This window comes from Neoarius graeffei, chromosome 6 (genome assembly GCF_027579695.1).
Source record: "Neoarius graeffei isolate fNeoGra1 chromosome 6, fNeoGra1.pri, whole genome shotgun sequence".
Classification (NCBI taxonomy): Eukaryota; Metazoa; Chordata; class Actinopteri; order Siluriformes; family Ariidae; genus Neoarius; species Neoarius graeffei.
Window position 1 is genome coordinate 6,954,631 of NC_083574.1, and position 19,907 is coordinate 6,974,537.

At 42.1% G+C, this 19,907-nt stretch overlaps 1 protein-coding gene across 1 annotated transcript in view; it reads right to left on the reverse strand.

Moving 5' to 3' along the window:
* Positions 1-12,144: 12,144 nt before the first annotated feature.
* The window catches only part of LOC132887711 (tubulin beta-3 chain), a 49,750-nt gene continuing 41,987 nt past the window's right edge, over positions 12,145-19,907 (reverse strand). Inside the window, exons 4-5 of the mRNA XM_060923243.1 lie at positions 15,423-15,533; positions 12,145-13,451 (exon numbers count right to left, since the gene is read on the reverse strand). Of these exons, the coding sequence (XP_060779226.1) occupies positions 12,376-13,451; positions 15,423-15,533 (1,187 nt within the window). The 3' untranslated portion in view covers positions 12,145-12,375. The remainder of the gene's footprint in view (positions 13,452-15,422; positions 15,534-19,907) is intronic.

Sequence of the window (19,907 nt, forward strand, 5' to 3'; positions counted from 1 at the left end):
GCCCAGATGCAGCAAAACAGGCCCAAACCATGATACTACCACCACCATGTTTCACAGATGGGATAAGGTTCTTATGTTGGAATGCAGTGTTTTCCTTTCTCCAAACATAACGCTTCTCATTTAAACCAAAAAGTTCTATTTTGTTCTCATCCGTCCACAAAACATTTTTCCAATAGCCTTCTGGCTTATCCACGTGATCTTTAGTAAATTGCAGAAGAGCATTAATGTTCTTTTTGGAGAGCAGTGGCTTTCTCCTTGCAACCCTGCCATGCACACCATTGTTGTTCAGTGTTCTCCTGATGGTGGACTCATGAACATTAACATTAGCCAATGTGAGAGAGGCCTTCAGTTGCTTAGAAGTTACCCTGGGGTCCTTTGTGACCTCGCCGACTATTACATGCCTTGCTCTTGGAGTGATCTTTGTTGGTCGACCACTCCTGGGGAGGGTAACAATGGTCTTGAATTTCCTCCATTTGTACACAATCTGTCTGACTGTGGATTGGTGGAGTTCAAACTCTTTAGAGATGGTTTTGTAACCTTTTCCAGCCTGATGAGCATCAACAACGCTTTTTCTGAGGTCCGCAGAAATCTCCTTTGTTCGTGCCATGATACGCTTCCACAAACATGTGTTGTGACGATCAGACTTTGATAGATCCCTGTTCTTTAAATAAAACAGGGTGCCCACTCACACCTGATTGTCATCCCATTGATTGAAAACACCCGACTCTAATTTCACCTTCAAATTAACTGCTAATCCTAGAGATTCACATACTTTTGCCACTCACAGATATGTAATATTGGATCATTTTCCTCAATAAATAAATGACCAAGTAGAATATTTTTGTCTTATTTGTTTAACTGGGTTCTCTTTATCTACTTTTAGGACTTGTGTGAAAGTCTGATGATGTTTTAGGTCATATTTATGCAGAAATATAGAAAATTCTAAAGGGTTCGCAAACTTTCAAGCACCACTGTACACAGAACCAGAGATCATGATAGTGTTTTAGAGCTTCATACAGTACTGTTTTTTTCATACAAACATTTCTATTTTATGACTTCTACATTATCGAGTCAGTACAAAAACATTTTAGAGTTACAAAATTAAATGTAACAGAAAAAAAATTTCTATCTGAGAAGCATATTTCATCAGGGAGCACTTTTTAGATTAAAAAAATAAAAACAAAACAAAACAGAATGAAGGCTACTGGGTTTTGGTGCAAAATGAAGAAGCAAGTGTGACAGTCAAAGTGCCCAGAAGAATTGTGGCTGGTTCTGCAAGATGCTCAGTAAAACCTACAGCTCATTTCCTAAGGGTAGTATCTCACTGGGCTGCGACAGCCTGCGACTAGTTGGAGACACAAAAATTGCGGTAAAATATGCGAATTAGCGACAATTTTCACTTGGAATCACACTGAATTGATATTTGCATATTTTACCGCAGTTGTTGTGTCTCCAACTAGTCGCAGGCTGTCGCAGCCCAGCTTTCCCTCGGCAGGCAGGGAAGTAGAGGAAGCCTCATGGAAACTTCACAATTTGTCGCAAGCTGTCGCAGCCCAGTGAGATACTGGCTTTATAAAACTGGACTCACTGGACCTGAGACAACTATATATAGTATATTTTAAAACAAAGGATCGTCTCACACTAAATATTGACTTTGTTTCATTTATTCCTTTATTATGGTTTGCTATTTTTTTAAAATGTTGAAACATTTCATTTCATTTATTTTTAAGCCATTTTTGGTCTACAGCATTTCTTTACATGTACCTAAGACTTTTGCACAGTACTGTGCATATTTTTCTTTTTTTAATTAATGCAGCATGTTTTGTAGATATTCCTATTTCAAATTTATCGTTTATAATTTGTGAGAAAAAGGTGAAAAATGATGTAATGACTCATTCTGTACTCATCCAATTTACACCCAATCAAATGTTCTCGAGCACACATTTGTCCCGCCCCTGAAATCTAACTGGGTGGGACAAATCGCTTTACAGTAGCTGCAAGTTCGACTCAAACATGGGTCGATTGTGTGGTTGTGGTTGTGCAGCTTTCTATATGTTAGTCTCATTTCCAGTAAAATTAAACATTGGAAGAAAGAAGAAGAAGAAACTTCTTCTTTCTTCTTTCTTCTTCTTTCTTCTACATGTTAGTCTCATTTCCAATAAAATTAAACATTGGTGCAGTTTGTGTGTTCATTCTCTTTTTAAACTCTTCATCTCGGATCAAACATGTATGACCATTTGAGCGTGCATTGCACTATGTGCAACAAGGAGCACTTTAATGCACATTTACTGCATGCATGTGTATGAAATGGCCACCAAACGTTCGAGAAAGAGAAGAAGAAGCCTTTATTTGTCACATGTACACTCAAACACAGTGAAATTCCTCCTCTGCGTTTAACCCATCTGAAGCAGTGAACACACACACATGCACACACAAGTGAGCGATGACCACACACACATACCCAGGGCAGTGGCAGCTATACTACAGCGCCCGGGGAGCAGTTGGTTACGTGCTTTGCTCAAGAGCACTTCAGCCATGATACAGAGGGAGAGGAAAATGTGTTCATTCACTCAAGTCCCCTCACATTTTTCCTGCTGGTCCCAGGAATCAAACCGGTGACCCTTTGGGCCCAAGGCTGCTTCTCTAACATTCAGATATATTAAGGCATGCTAGTTTAAATGTATGAGTGAGTGTTTTACTTCTCTTATTAAAAGTAAGTCTCTCACAGCTGAGGGTCACTAACAAACACCCCATGACCCAGTGCCATTCCGAGTGTCTGGAAGTCTATGGTCCAGGATATCAAACATGAAGAAGTCATGATGGTAAACTGACAGCGAGAGATCATATCTCAAATGCTGTTGGTCACTGTCTAAATTAGTCAACCCTCCAGACCCTCCCTGACTTCCTGTTTTAACATATGGAGCCAAATCACACCTTTCAAACCCTTTACTGACCGTTTATAAGTTAAATCACTAAGGTCCTCAAATAACATTGTGTTATTACAAACATTATAGTTCATGAAGAATAATTAGGATGAATAAACACATTTATCGATATACTTTAATAACATACACAGCTATTGTTAAGAATGGGATTAGGATATTATTATTATTATTATTATTATTATTATTATAAGAGGATAAATCACTTCAGAAGGCAATAAACAGTTCATGCTTTAATATGTAGAAAATTATTATTACTATTATTATTATTATTATTTCCATACCGGGCGGCACGGTGGTGTAGTGGTTAGCGCTGTCGCCTCACAGCAAGAAGGTCCGGGTTCGAGCCCCGTGGCCGGCGAGGGCCTTTCTGTGTGGAGTTTGCATGTTCTCCCCGTGTCCGCGTGGGTTTCCTCCGGGTGCTCCGGTTTCCCCCACAGGCCAAAGACATGCAGGTTAGGTTAACTCATCTCATCTCATCTCATTATCTCTAGCCGCTTTATCCTGTTCTACAGGGTCGCAGGCAAGCTGGAGCCTATCCCAGCTGACTACGGGCGAAAGGCGGGGTACACCCTGGACAAGTCGCCAGGTCATCACAGGGCTGACACATAGACACAGACAACCATTCACACTCACATTCACACCTACGCTCAATTTAGAGTCACCAGTTAACCTAACCTGCATGTCTTTGGACTGTGGGGGAAACCGGAGCACCCGGAGGAAACCCACGCGGACACGGGGAGAACATGCAAACTCCACACAGAAAGGCCCTCGCCGGCCACGGGGCTCGAACCCAGGACCTTCTTGCTGTGAGGCGACAGCGCTAACCACTACACCACCGTGCCACCCGTTAGGTTAACTGGTGACTCTAAATTGAGCGTAGGTGTGAATGTGAGTGTGAATGGTTGTCTGTGTCTATGTGTCAGCCCTGTGATGACCTGGCGACTTGTCCAGGGTGTACCCCGCCTCTCGCCCGTAGTCAGCTGGGATAGGCTCCAGCTTGCCTGCGACCCTGTAGAACAGGATAAAGCGGCTAGAGATAATGAGATGAGATGAAATATTTGCAGGAAAAACGCACACCTGGCAACACGAAGTACATGCTGTATTGTGCTCAGGGTTTGTGCTTAGCGCCCTCTAGTGTCTGTCTTATTTAAGCAACAGAGCACGAGAGGGAGTGTACTACAACTGGCAAAGCAATAATCATCTCATCTCATCTCATCTCATCTCATCTCATCTCATTATCTCTAGCCGCTTTATCCTGTTCTACAGGGTCGCAGGCAAGTTGGAGCCTATCCCAGCTGACTACGGGCGAAAGGCGGGGTACACCCTGGACAAGTCGCCAGGTCATCACAGGGCTGACACATAGACACAGACAACCATTCACACTCACATTCACACCTACGCTCAATTTAGAGTCACCAGTTAACCTAACCTGCATGTGTTTGGACTGTGGGGGAAACCGGAGCACCCGGAGGAAACCCACGCGGACACGGGGAGAACATGCAAACTCCACACAGAAAGGCCCCCGCCGGCCCTGGGGCTCGAACCCAGGACCTTCTTCTGCCAGCAATAATAATAATAATAATTCATTCATTCATTCACTCATTCATTTTCAGTAAACACTTTATCCTGATCATGGCCAGGAAGGATCCAGAGTCTATCCAGGGAACACTGGGTACAAGAACAAGAATGGATGTGATGGGTATCATGTAACACACACACACACACACATAGAGGAAAACGTGAGTTGTCAATTTACCGGCTTTTTTTGGGGGGGGGGGGGGGGGGGGGGGGTCAGTGGAAAGACACTGGAGAACCTGGAGGAAATCCACATAGACACAGGGAAAACATGTGAATCTCTATACAGAGAGTAACCACAGACTGCTCCTACTACTACAGATCACTCTGAGCTCCAGCCCCAGTCTAAAGAGTGTTGTTCAGCCACACCCTGTTTTTTTTCTTCTTCAAAGGCCTCTCAGGAGGCATAAGGAGTCTACAGTATGTCTGAAACCAGAAGAAGAAGCCTTTATCTGTCACATGTTGACAAGCACAATTAAATTCCTTCCCTGCATTTAACCCATCTGAAGCAGTGAACACACACACACACACACACACACACACACACACACACACACACACGTGAGCAACGAGCAGTGGGCAGCTATGCTACAGCGCCCAGGGAGCAGTTGGGGATTAGGTGCCTTGCTCAAGGGCACTTCAGCCATGATACAGAGGGAGTGGAAAGTGATGTTCATTCACTCAACTCCCCTCACATTTTTCTTGCTGGTCCCGGGAATCAAACTAGTGACCCTTTGGGCCCATGGATGCCTCCTTTCAACTCAGCCATCTCAACTCAGCTCATGAACCATACTCTATTCACTAGTATAGAATATCTCGTGCTATCCTGAAATTCCACAAGGCCTTGCAAATGGTTCGTGTCCATATGACATACGCTGGGGGATGTAGACCACCATAAGGAGTAGGGCATAATTTTGGACACAGGTGTAGTTTCAACAGCAGGGGTGGAGCTAGCTGAGAGGGAAGCGTAATGGGATTTGTCAATGTTTTCTGAAAATGCAGAGGGATCTAAAAATTACAGAGGCATCTTTTTTGTTTTTCTTTCTTTCTTTTGCGCATGTAGGCCTTGCAGCAAGCTCTACAGTGCCACCAAAATCCACATCTTCGACACCTGTATCCTTCCTGCTTTACAGCTGCAAGACATGAACCCTCTCTGCTGAAACCAGTCAACACATTGATGCCTACTACCGAACCTCCCTACGTTGCATTCTTGGTATTCACTGGTACCATTGTCACAAAGGACGAGGTCTATTTAAGAGGCCGAATGGTTAGAGAAGCAGCTTTGGGACCAAAAGGTTGCTGGTTCAATTCCCTGGACCAGCAGGAATGGCTGAAGTGCCCTTGAGCAAGGCACCTAACCCCCAACTGCTCCCCAGGCTGCTCTGGATGAGTGTCTGCAATGTAATGTAATATAAGAGTGGGAGACCCTTCCCCCTTATCCATCACCATAAAGAGAACCAGACTGCGACTTTTGGGCCACGTCACACATCTTGGGGATGAAGTTCCAGCAACACGAGTGCTCAGCTTCCTGTTCACCTCCAGAGAGCTGGTGTCGCTCCCTGGGACGCCTTCTGACTGACCTACTCAACTCTGCTCATGATGGGTATGTCTAAAGGCATCGCTATGGTCACATGACACCAGTCAAGTGCCTTTAAGCCAAGTCAGTGTAGGCCTTGTAGTGTTCAGTAATAGCACTACTGCCTCACAGCTCCAGGGTGCCTGGTTCGATCCAAAGCTCAAGTTATTGTCTCAGTAGACGTTCTGATCATGCAGGTTTCCTCACATCTCACAAAAACATGGCAGTAGATGGACAGGCTGAGAAAATTGGTCTCTAATGGTCTAACAGTCAAGGCCTACAGTGACTGTTGTTGGTCCTCAACACCACCAAAACCAAGGAGCTGATCATAGACTTCAGGAAAAAGAAAATGGACATTCAGCCTATTCTCATCAACGGGGAATGTGTGGAGAGGGTCTCGGATTTCCGGTTCCACAAAGAGGAGGACCTGACCTGGAGTGCTACCACCACACAAGTGATAAAGAAGGCACAGCAGAGACTTTACTTCATGAGGATCCTCAGGAAGACCCACCTCACTCAAAAACTGCTTGTGTCCTTCTACCGTTGCTCCATAGAGAGCATACTTACATCAGGGTGTGGTTTGCCGGCTGCATAGCAGCAGAGAGGAAAGCGCTCCAGAGGGTCGTCACCACTGCTCAGAAGGTCATCGGATGCCGTCTCCCCTCCCTGGAAGAGTTTTACAGTTCCCGCTGCCTCAAAAGAGCCCAGGATATGTTAAAAGATCCATCCCACCCTGGACATTCTCTGTTTGAGCTGCTGCCCTCGGGCAGACGGTTCAGGTCAATTAAGACACAGACAAATGCTGCTTCTTTTAAAGGGACTGTGCAATTAAAAAACAGCAGATTGGGAATGTCTTTAGAATTTTAGAGTTGTTAATATAGAGATATTTTTTCATTACAGACATTCTTATCTAAAGCAACATACCCAGAGCAGCCTGAGGGTTAGGTGTCTTGCTCAAGAGCACTTCAGCTGTTCCTGATGGTCATGGGAATCAAACCAGCAACCTTTTGGTCCCAAAGCTGCTTTAACCATTATGCCATGGCTTCCTCATTTTTATGTTTATTTTTTATTTTTATAAGCAGATGTTGTACTCGTACCTCCGATTTCGTTGTACAGTTTGAATGTGCAATGACAAAGATATACAGTGCTGAGCGTAAATGAGTGCACCCCCTTTGAAAAGTAACATTTTAAACAATATCTCAATGAACACAAACAATTTCCAAAATGTTGACAAGACAAAGTTTAATATAACATCTGTTTAACTTATAACAGGAAAAAGTAAGGTTAATAATATAACTTAGATTACACATTTCAGTTTTACTCAAATTAGGGTGGTGCAAAAATGAGTACACCCCACAACAAAAACTACGACATCTAGTACTTTGTATGGCCTCCATGATTTTTACTGACAGCACCAAGTCTTCTAGGCATGGAATGAACAAGTTGGCGACATTTTGCAACATCAATCTTTTTCCATTCTTCAACAACGACCTCTTTTAGTGACCATGGAGAGTGATGCTCAACTTGTCTCTTCAGAATTCCCCATAGGTGTTCGAGTGGGTTCAGATCAGGAGACGTGCTTGGCCACTGAATCACTTTCACCCTGTTCTTCTTCAGAAATCCAACAGTGGCCTTAGATGTGTGTTTTGTCATGTTGGAAAAGTGCACGACGACCAAGGGCACGGAGTGATGGTAGCATCTTCTCTTTCAGTACAGAGCAATACGTCTGTGAATTCATGATGCCGTCAATGAAATGCAGCTCCCCGACACCAGCAGCCCCACATAAGGACACTGCCACCACCATGTTTCACTGTAGGCACCAGGCATTTTTCTTTGTATTCCTCACCTTTGCGATGCCATACAGTTTTGAAGTCATCAGTTCCAAAAACATTTATCTTGGTCTCATCACTCCAGAATATAGAGTCCCAGTAGTCTTCATCTTTGTCAGTATGGGCCCTGGCAAACTCTAGGTGGGCTTTTTTGTGCCTGGGCTTTAGGAGAGGCTTCTTTCGTAGACGACATCCATGCATGCCATTCCTCTGCGGTGTACGCCGTATTGTCACGGGAAATAGTCACCCCGGTTTGGCTTTCTATTTCTTTAGATAACTGCAGTGAACTTGCATGCCGATTTTCTTCAACCCTTCTCATCAGGAGACGCTCCTGTAGAGGTGTTAACTTCCGTGGATGACCTGGACGTCTCTGTGAGATGGTTGCAGTTCCATCTTTCTTAAATTGTTGTACCACTTTTGCTACAGTATTCTGACTGATAAGTAAAGCTTTGCTGATCTTCTTGTAGCCTTCACCTTTGTGGTGGAAAGAAATTATTTTCTTTGGGGAATTCTGAAGAGACAAGTTGAGCATCACTCTCCATCCAGCATCCAGTCACTAAAAGAGGTCGTTGTTGAAGAATGGAAAAAGATTGATGTTGCAAAATGTCACCAACTTGTTCATTCCATGCCTAGAAGACTTGGTGTCGTCATTAAAAATCATGGAGGCCATACTGTACAAAGTACTAGATGTAATAGTTTTTGTTGAGGGGTGTACTCATTTTTGCACCACCCTAATTTGAGTAAAACTGAAAAATGTGTAATCTAAGTTATATTATTAACCTTACTTTCACGTTATAAGTTAAACAGATGTTATATTAAACTTTGTCTTGTCAACATTTTGGAAATTGTTTGTGTTCATTGAGATATTGTTTAAAATGTTACTTTTCAAAGGGGGTGTACTCATTTACGCTGAGCACTGTATTCTATATTCCATATTCTGTTCTATTCTATTCTCTAGGTGTTAATGTGTGCGTGCATGATGCCCTGGAATGGATCGCTTCCCATCCAGGGTGTATTCTTGCCTCCAGGCTTCAGACAGGCTCTGGATCCTGACCAGTGATAAAGTTCTGACTTAAAAAAAAAAAAAAAAAGAGCCTCTGATAATTTTCTGACAATTCAGATTAGCAGTGATGTCAAATGTTACCATTTCTCCACATACCCCAGCCTCTATGTTTGTATTTGTAAAGATTTGTAATATTAACAGTTCGATGATGGTCGATGATCATGTACTGTAATTTAATATCGTGATTTCAGTTCTGTCATTTTACATGAGATTTAACTTTTTTAAAATTCTATCCACATTCTCTGGATATGAGCAGTCGCGGGTCTGATTGGCTACACTATTACTAGGCTATCAGCTCATATACTGTGAGTAGAGAAAAACAAAATGGCGGAGCATGTTGCTGAACCAGGGCGGCACGGTGGTGTAGTGGTTAGCACTGTCGCCTCACGGCAAGAAGGTCTGGGTTCGAGCCCCGTGGCCGGCGAGGGCCTTTCTGTGTGGAGTTTGCATGTTCTCCCCGTGTCCGCGTGGGTTTCCTCCGGGTGCTCCGGTTTCCCCCACAGTCCAAAGACATGCAGGTTAGGTTAACTGGTGACTCTAAATTGACCGTAGGTGTGAATGTGAGTGTGAATGGTTGTCTGTGTCTATGTGTCAGCCCTGTGATGACCTGGCAACTTGTCCAGGTCATCACAGGGCTGACATTAACTGGCGACTTGCCCCGCCTTTCGCCCGTAGTCAGCTGGGATAGGCTCCAGCTTGCCTGCGACCCTGTAGAAGGATAAAGCGGCTAGAGATAATGAGATGGGATGAGATGTTGCTGAACCAACCGAGGACAAAATAAAAACTCTACTCGAAAACAAAACCCCAAAAATTGTTCTCAAGTATTTAAAGAAACAGAAATAGCTAAAAGAATATAGTTTTTTCCCCTCCCAATATCACCTGCTCCACACTCTAGCCCAGTTAGTAGTGGTAACGCCTCTTTAAGTTGGTTTGCCAACCACCAAAAAAACCCCAAAGATACAAAAAAAAGCAACAAAATATGGAATAAAAGTATTTGATGGTAAAAACGTATCTTTTTTATTTTTCAAGAATTATTATCATCGCATTTTTTGACAAATTGCTCCTGTCATTTCACCGGTTTGTTTACATCTTAAGCGGAAATGATTTTGTTGGACATTTTGAAGAAAGTTTTTATATATTGAATTTGCAAAAAATAAATAAAAAAATGCTCCGTTTCTCAAAATCCAGTTAATGTGGATAATAAAACAGTTATTCCACTCAATCTTGTCTTACATGGTTTAAAGGCAACTCGGTGCTACGCGCCTCGTCGGCTATCAGCTCACGTATGACTCGATTTCATGAAATAACTGTTAAATATTCTGGTGTATGCATAATAATATATACTGAGATAAGCAATAATATCATTTAATTTAATATAATTTAAGGTTTTCCGGTCTTTGGCTGTCCAGATTTCCTGTTCTTGGCTGCTGTAGGGATTTTCTGACTTAGGTTTCAGAAATACTTTGGGTTGCTATGGCCTTTCTGTCAGCTTGAGTCTGTCTGGGGACCTACAGTGGTGCTGCTTATTGCATAATGATGATGATGTCTTTCTTTCTTTCTTTCTTTCTTTCTTTCTTTCTTTCTTTCTTTTTATGCCCCGCCCAAACAAAGTTTGGCAGGGGATATAGAAACGTGTTCCGTCCATCCGGTCATGTTTCGGTTTCCGGGCCATATCTTTAAAACTACTGAAGATACCTTCATGAAACTTTGTATACATATCAAGCAACATGTGAACTGGTCCCTTTTGCTATTTTGGATTTTTGAAAAAAAGTATTTTTCAAATTTTTACATAAAAAATCAATTTTGACTTAGTTTCTAAGAGCAATGTTCATTTCCGGAGCAAAACTATTCATGATACAGATTTGAAACTTGGTATACATGTTAACAAGGTGATGTAGATGCGCCTTTTCATATTAAGAAATTTGAGAAATTTTAATTTTTCATGTTTCCATGGAAACAATTTCAGACTTAGTCTCTCAGGTTAGTCTTAGGGATAGGTTTTGTGTCCGGAGCAGAATTTGAAAACTATCAGTGGTACGGTCTTGAAACTTGATATATGTGTTGATTAAGTAATGTATTAGTGCCTTTTGATACTAAGAAATGTGAGGAATTTTAATTTTTAGCTCACCTGGACCAAAGGTCCGGTGGGTTTATTATGCCATGGGCTGCTGAGGTCAGTGTAAAGAGGTCGGTTGGTTTCCTGCAGCAGAACTTGAAAAATGTGACAAATAATATCTTGAAACTTGGTACATAGTTGGTATATATAGGGCGGGGGATAGAGATGACTCTGTCTTCTTGTTTGTTTGTTTGTTTTCCATTGTTGTGACTGTTGTGCATGGAGGTCCTGTGGGATCAGCAGTTTCCTGATGCATGTACAGTATAAATATGATTCGGAAATGTCCACTGCATATGCATCACTTTAAAAACCACTATTTATATTTATCAGTAAAATTGTGTCCCCATGTGTGTCTCAGGGACTTGGCTTGGACTGATCTGTTCCTCCATCTAACATACCCATTCAGGCAATCCTATATTATATACCGGGAACAACCTTTCTTTTTTTTTTCTTTATTATTGGAAATGAGTCAGTAATGGGATTGTGAAACGTCTGTGCTGCAGATGTAATTACGTTTTAGCATTCACAGAGGTCTACAAAAAAGAAAAGTGCACTTAATATACAAAGAGCAGTGTTGTGTTTTATCTGTGATGATCTATGATTGTGTTGTTTGAGCTGCACCTTACCACCCACATAACAGGAAACTAGCATCAAAGCTGCAGGCATTAAAGCCATTAGCAAAAGACGTTGTATCTGCACAGCTTTTCAGAAGGGCCAGTGTGCTTATCAAAGCCTGCTCTGTTTGTGCATCTACTTCGTAGGCAGCAGAAACACTGCATTGGTGTCAGCATGTGATCTTTCTAACTGGGTCCACTTTGTCAGAAAAAAGAGAGTGGAAGGCATCTCTGGAGGACGTGTTCACTCTTTACACCGTGTTCTTCATTTTTACGCTGTGCCTGAGGTGCGTTTTGACCTTCAGGGACGGGTGTTATTTTTAAACAGCATCTAGGTCGTCTATACATGGGATAGGCATAGAGAAGTTATTCAGCGAAACTTCAGTGAAAATCTCATGCACTCATGAAGTCCACTTGAAACACTGGTTTATTTAGGATTGGTCAGAGAACAACACTAAACAACAAATACAGTACCATCAAGAAGCTGTTATGGCACAGTAAAGAGAATTTCTGCTGTAAGTGGCACAAATGGTTAATGAAGTTTAATCTACCTGTAAGAGAAGTGAAAGATTAAGATATTTTAGCCGGTAGCATGATAACAGGTCGGTTTTAGAGAAAGGTTGTCGCAGATGATCATAATGGCTACTTCATGAGTGTTTACTTTTGAAGCTGGGCCTCTGACTCCTCCTCATCATCCTCATACATCTCTCCTTCTTCCTCAGCTGTGGCATCTTGGTACTGCTGGTACTCAGACACCAGGTCGTTCATGTTGCTTTCAGCCTCAGTGAACTCCATTTCATCCATACCTTCACCAGTGTACCAATGCAAGAAAGCCTTACGCCTGAACATGGCTGTGAACTGCTCGGAGATGCGTTTGAACAGCTCCTGGATGGCCGTGCTGTTGCCAATGAAGGTGGAGGACATCTTGAGGCCCCGGGGTGGAATGTCGCACACGGCAACCTTGACATTGTTGGGGATCCATTCGACAAAATAGCTGCTGTTCTTGCTCTGGATAGCCAGCATCTGCTCATCCACTTCCTTCATGGACATGCGGCCTCGGAATACGGTGGCCACGGTGAGGTAGCGTCCGTGACGTGGATCGCAAGCGGCCATCATGTTTTTGGCATCAAACATCTGCTGTGTGAGCTCAGGAACAGTAAGAGCACGGTACTGTTGGCTGCCACGTGCTGTCAAAGGAGCGAATCCAGGCATGAAGAAGTGCAGGCGAGGGAAGGGGACCATGTTGACGGCCAGCTTGCGCAGGTCAGCATTCAGTTGGCCTGGGAAGCGCAGTGAGGTCGTGACTCCACTCATGGTAGCTGAGACCAGGTGGTTGAGGTCACCGTAAGTGGGTGTGGCCAGCTTGAGTGTGCGGAAGCAAATGTCGTATAGGGCTTCGTTGTCAATGCAGTATGTCTCGTCTGTGTTCTCAACCAGCTGGTGGATGGATAGCGTGGCATTGTAGGGCTCCACCACGGTGTCAGACACTTTAGGGGAAGGGACCACGCTGAAGGTGTTCATGATGCGATCGGGATATTCTTCTCTCACTTTGCTGATCAACAGCGTGCCCATGCCAGAGCCTGTGCCCCCTCCGAGGGAGTGGGTGAGCTGGAAACCCTGGAGGCAGTCGCAGTTCTCACATTCCTTCCGCACTACATCCAGGACCGAGTCCACTAGCTCCGCTCCTTCTGTGTAGTGACCTTTAGCCCAGTTGTTACCTGCGCCACTTTGACCTGAAAACAAATCTCTGATTAACCCACCAAGCAGAACTTACCATATAAAATAATGATCTTGATAGCATACAGCAGTTTATCTCAGCAACTCAACACAACTAGATTTAAGGTACAACCCCGATTCCAAAAAAAGTTGGGACAAAGTACAAATTGTAAATAAAAACGGAATGCAATGATGTGGAAGTTTCAAAATTCCATATTTTATTCAGAATAGAACATAGATGACATATCAAATGTTTAAACTGAGAAAATGTATCATTTAAAGGGAAAAATTAGGTGATTTTAAATTTCATGACAACAACACATCTCAAAAAAATTGGGACAAGGCCATGTTTCCCACTGTGAGACATCCCCTTTTCTCTTTACAACAGTCTGTAAACGTCTGGGGACTGAGGAGACAAGTTGCTCAAGTTTAGGGATAGGAATGTTAACCCATTCTTGTCTAATGTAGGATTCTAGTTGCTCAACTGTCTTAGGTCTTTTTTGTCGTATCTTCCGTTTTATGATGCGCCAAATATTTTCTGTGGGTGAAAGATCTGGACTGCAAGCTGGCCAGTTCAGTACCCGGACCCTTCTTCTATGCAGCCATGATGCTGTAATTGATGCAGTATGTGGTTTGGCATTGTCATGTTGGAAAATGCAAGGTCTTCCCTGAAAGAGACGTCGTCTGGATGGGAGCATATGTTGCTCTAGAACCTGGATATACCTTTCAGCATTGATGGTGTCTTTCCAGATGTGTAAGCTGCCCATGCCACATGCACTAATGCAACCCCATACCATCAGAGATGCAGGCTTCTGAACTGAGCGCTGATAACAACTTGGGTTGTCCTTCTCCTCTTTAGTCCGAATGACACGGCGTCCCTGATTTCCATAAAGAACTTCAAATTTTGATTCGTCTGACCACAGAACAGTTTTCCACTTTGCCACAGTCCATTTTAAATGAGCCTTGGCCCAAAGACGTCTGCGCTTCTGGATCATGTTTAGATACGGCTTCTTCTTTGAACTATAGACTTTTAGCTGGCAATGGCGGATGGCACGGTGAATTGTGTTCACAGATAATGTTCTCTGGAAATATTCCTGAGCCCATTTTGTGATTTCCAATACAGAAGCATGCCTGTATGTGATGCAGTGCCGTCTAAGGGCCTGAAGATCACGGGCACCCAGTATGGTTTTCCGGCCTTGACCCTTACGCACAGAGATTCTTCCAGATTCCCTGAATCTTTTGATGATATTATGCACTGTAGATGATGATATGTTCAAACTCTTTGCAATTTTACACTGTCGAACTCCTTTCTGATATTGCTCCACTATTTGTCGGCGCAGAATTAGGGGGATTGGTGATCCTCTTCCCATCTTTACTTCTGAGAGCCGCTGCCACTCCAAGATGCTCTTTTTATACCCAGTCATGTTAATGACCTATTGCCAATTGACCTAATGAGTTGCAATTTGGTCCTCCAGCTGTTCCTTTTTTGTACCTTTAACTTTTCCAGCCTCTTATTGCCCCTGTCCCAACTTTTTTGCGATGTGTTGCTGTCATGAAATTTCAAATGAGCCAATATTTGGCATGAAATTTCAAAATGTCTCACTTTCGACATTTGATATGTTGTCTATGTTCTGTTGTGAATACAATATCAGTTTTTGAGATTTGTAAACTATTGCATTCTGTTTTTATTTACAATTTGTACTTTGTCCCAACTTTTTTGGAATCGGGGTTGTAAATGTCCAGGAATTAAACTGGAACACAAGGTAAATGTTGGTAAACGCTATTAGCTATTTATAAAAGGTAAGAAGATTCTAGTTTTCATTTTGCTAGATTCTGTGTCATGTATCTTTGGGAGAAAAGAATCAGAAGATATTTTGATCCCAAACAAAACTCATTATTAAAGACAGCTGAAAGCTGAAAAAGCCTGGTCATGCAACTGTAGCTGCTTAAACCCTTGGGACAGAGACATGGTTGCATTATTTACAAACCGAAAATGAAGTTATCAGGTCTGAAGAGATGGCCAAAAGCTCCAGATCGTACGCTGTCCATGGTGCCTGGCTCCAGATCCACCAGTATGGCTCTGGGAACATATTTGGAGGCTGGAAAGAAATCAAACAAATGATGATTTATTAAAAAAGAAAACGTATGGATCTAAACCTTAAAGCAAGACGGCCTTTCGATTTCATAAAATCGGTGAAATTTAGTTCTCTCTGAAATGTGCTCATTGTGATATATGTTTATTTCTGTAATATCTCACAAAATATCAGGCCATTCTGTGGCTGGGAAGTTATTTAAATTGAAGGGATTAAAGCAAATAATGTGCACGAAATTGCTCGCTTCGTGCAGTCAAGCAGACAGAGGAAGTCCGTGTGTGTGTGTGTGTGCATGCGCAGGTTTACCTTTGACCGTGCACTGACAGTTACATCATTCTGTCACTAAACAAACAGCTGATCACACCGAGGTGCTCGCTGACCGCCGATATTTATTAGTTTGGTCCTGCATTTCCGTTCCTTTGTATATAACATAACGTCTTTTCTTCTCGCTTTCTTTCCATTACTGTAGTCGGTCTTGTTTCATTTGCACACTCACGTCCTCCATTTTTCTCTACTGTTTCAACTTTGTATCCCACAATGTGCGAACGGCAAAAGCCCACCACGTCATGCATGATGTAGTGTCTTGAATTGGGTCATGGTGAAGCAGGAAAAAATAGCAGAGAATTTAGGGCCACATGGCTCTAAATTCATTAATTGTTCTATTTTTAAAAAACTAATAAAATTGGAAGTCTGTAATTTGAATTCAGTAGCTCTCGGTCCACTAAACAAAAATAATCAGGTGTCGGGGAAAATTCTTTTTATGACCTACAATTGAATAATCTGAAAGGCGGTCTATATTTAAATAAATGCATGCAAATACAATACATACATTATCTGTATCAATTCTCAGATCATTCAGTTGGCGATGTAAACAGCATGCAGCACAATATATTTTAAATTATATTAAAAACATATCAGACACCTTGATTTTAGCCCAATAATTGGCTTATTCAGTGCATCATGAATCCTATACATTGTAGAAATAAAGGCAGCTTGAAGAAGGATAATTGGGACCAAGGGACCACTGAGAGCGTTTTGTGCTGTTACATCCCTGTTCAGGAACTGAAGAGTCTCTGCAGTGGATAGTGAGGACAGCAGAGAGGATCACTGGGGTCTCTCTCCCACCCACCTCCCAACTCTATAAGAAGCACATCGGTCACCGTGCCAACAGCATAATGCAAGACAAGTCCCACCCATCATATAAACTGTTCTCCGTCCTGCCATCTGGCAGAAGGTACCGGAGCATCCGAAGTGTCACTGCCAGACACTGCAACATCTTCAGTCAGAAGTCCAGGCAGTCAGAGTCCTCGACTCACTGTTTCCCCCGAAGTTCAAACTGAAACTACAGTTTCTCATCCATTTACACACAATCGCGCAATCCTCACTGTCTTTGTCTTGTCGTTTATGTTGTTTATTGAACTTAGATACCTAGATGTTTAGATCGCTAAATGTTTACTTACATAGCTATATATAGTTATTTTTAGATCCCTCATCAAAAAAATTCCTGTGCGGGGATTGGCCAAGGATGGCTCACGTGGCATAAAATAGTTCCACCATTGATAGAGATGCACCGATTGCAATTTTTTGGGCCGATTCCGATTTCCGATTTTCCATGGAGTGTGACCTGCCGATACCGATTTTGGCCGATTCCGATTTCATTTTTTCAAACCACTTCACAGCACACACAAAGACTATTTTCTTTTTATCTTTTCTTTAATAGAACATTCTGCCAGATTTTCAGTAATAAATTTTCAACACCTCAAAGGTTGAAAACAAACAAAAAGACATTGTTCTTTGTAAAATCTTTCTTCATGTTTGGTATTAACATATTAATTCCTGTAATAGGAAATTCACACAAACATTTTTTCTTTTCCCATCCAATATCTGGCACAAAAACAACTTCCCCCTCATATATTATTTGCCTACTGCTACGGAACACACTTTCATAAGCCTATTTACATCTGAAAACTTATGCCTTATAGAACAACCCATTTCTTCATTCAGTATCAAAATACAAAAATAATTTCCAGTCATACTTAAACCATAGCCATTCTATCATCTTTGTCAAATGTGTATTTGTAGAGTAATTTCCAATGGAATCAAGTGCAACCAAGGTCGTAAAACAAACAAAAAGACATTTTTTTCTTTCTCTCTTTGTACAAATCTAACTAGATGTTTGGTAATAGGCTAACGTATTAATTCCTGTAATGGGAAATTCACACAACCACAAATGTTTTCTTCTTTTCACATCCAATATCTGGCACAAAAAAAAAAAATTAACTATCGTGAATTTTTTTTTTTGTTAACGGCGCGCGCGCCGGTGCTCGTTAGGCGCTCAGGACTGACACTGTTCTGCGCAAGCGCAACACAATCGCACTAGAAAGCATGTTCAAGCTGCCAGTGTAGCTGCAGCCTTTTTAGTTGCGAATTACGAGTATTTCCACTTTCATCTCTATGTGATACACAAGTTTTGATCGGCAGAAAATCGGCATATTTTAATTTTGACCGGCCGGTCGCCGGTCATGGCCGATCACGTGAAAATCGGCCGATTCCGATCGGCAGCCGGTCAATCGGTGCATCTCTGACCATTGATTAAGCAATGTATCTCGTGACGTTAAAAAAAATGGACATGGTGTAAGTCAGTCATGGTATATCCTGGATATACCATGAACTGATGTCACAATTTCAAGCTACACAGCCGAGCTGAGTCACAGTTGTGGCACCGCGAGCATTTCTGTGTGTGTAGATCGATGTATCATGATCGCAGCTAGCGAGGCAGGTGATAGTATGATACATTGCATATGAGCAGGTCGATGGTTGCACCGACGTAAACAACAAACATGGCTGCCTTGAGTGAGTTTATGCCAAGATTCAATCTTCACACTTTTAGTTTGGAATTTTTTGATGAGGGATATAAATCTAATATACCATGCACTGAGAGGCTCCGGTTGAAATGATGGATTCTCTTTGGTGACTGGTATAGTACTACTGTGCCCCTCAGAAAATAGTACTATGCCAGTCACCTCAGAGAATCCATCATTTCAACTGGAGCCTCTCAGTGCATGGTATATTAGATTATTATTCGATCCACATTCACTAGATATGAGCAACCGCACGCTCTGATTGGCTATTCTATGACTAGGCTATCAGCTCATATACCGTGAGTAGAGAGAAACAAAATGGTGGAGCACATCAAGTCAGATATATCACTTTGTTATCAAGTATTTAAAAGAAACAGAAATAGCTGAAAAAAATATAGTCGTCCCCCCAATTGCCTGTTCCACACTCCAGCCCAGTCGGTGGCAGTAATGCACCTTTAAGTTGGTTTGCCAACCGACAAAAAACCCTAAAGAAGAAGAAGAAGAAAACGGCAGAGCGTGTTGCTGAACCAACCGAGGACGAAATAAAAACTCTACTCGAAAACAAAACCCCCAAAATAAAAAAAGCAACAAAATACAGAATAAAAGTATTTGATGTTAAGAACGTATCTTTTTTTATTTTTCAAGAATTATTATATTATTATTCTCAGCGGAAATTATTTTGTCGGACATTTTGTACAAAGTTTTTATTGATCGAATTAGCAAAAAATAAAAATAAAAACGCTCTGTTTCTCAAAATCCAGTGAATGTGGATAGAATATAACAGTTATTCCACTCAATCTCATCGTACATGGATTATAGCCAACTCGGTGCTATGCGCCTCATCGGCGATCAGCTCACGTATGACTCGATTTCGTGGAATAACTGTTAAATATACCTTGTTTTGTTTTTCGTTCTTTTTCCCTGTAAATGCATGATGGGGAGTCTGAGGGAAACGTGATTTTAATGCACTGTATACTTGTATGTGGACACACTGACAATAAAGCACAATTGAATCTTTAATCTTTAATCGTCAGTGATTACAGGAACTAGTGTCTTTTCCAGATGTTCCACAAGATTAAACGTGATTATAAATGGATCAAAAGCAGGACGTGCCATTTTTTAATAAATTTCACAAATTCCAATCATTTGCAAATTTCTGTCGTATCAAAGCAAATCACTTCAGGATGTGCTGTTGTTGTAAAATATTTATCTTCAGGATGGTAGCATCCCGCATCACAGTATTGATTATTCTCCGATAAAAGCACGTCTCTGAGTGTATTATTCCTTTGATATTGTGTTTGACAATAAAACAAAATGTAGCCCTTTTCCACCAAATCAGTTCCAGGGCTGGTTCGGGGCCAGTGCTGGTGCTGGTTCACAACTCGTTCAACTTGCGAGCCAGCTGAGAACCAGTTTGCTTTTCCATAGCTCGCGGTGCCACGTCATTACGTCGCTGTATACGTCAGTTACGTCGCTACGTTTGCTTAAACCTTGGCGCGAATATCGAAGCAAAAACAGC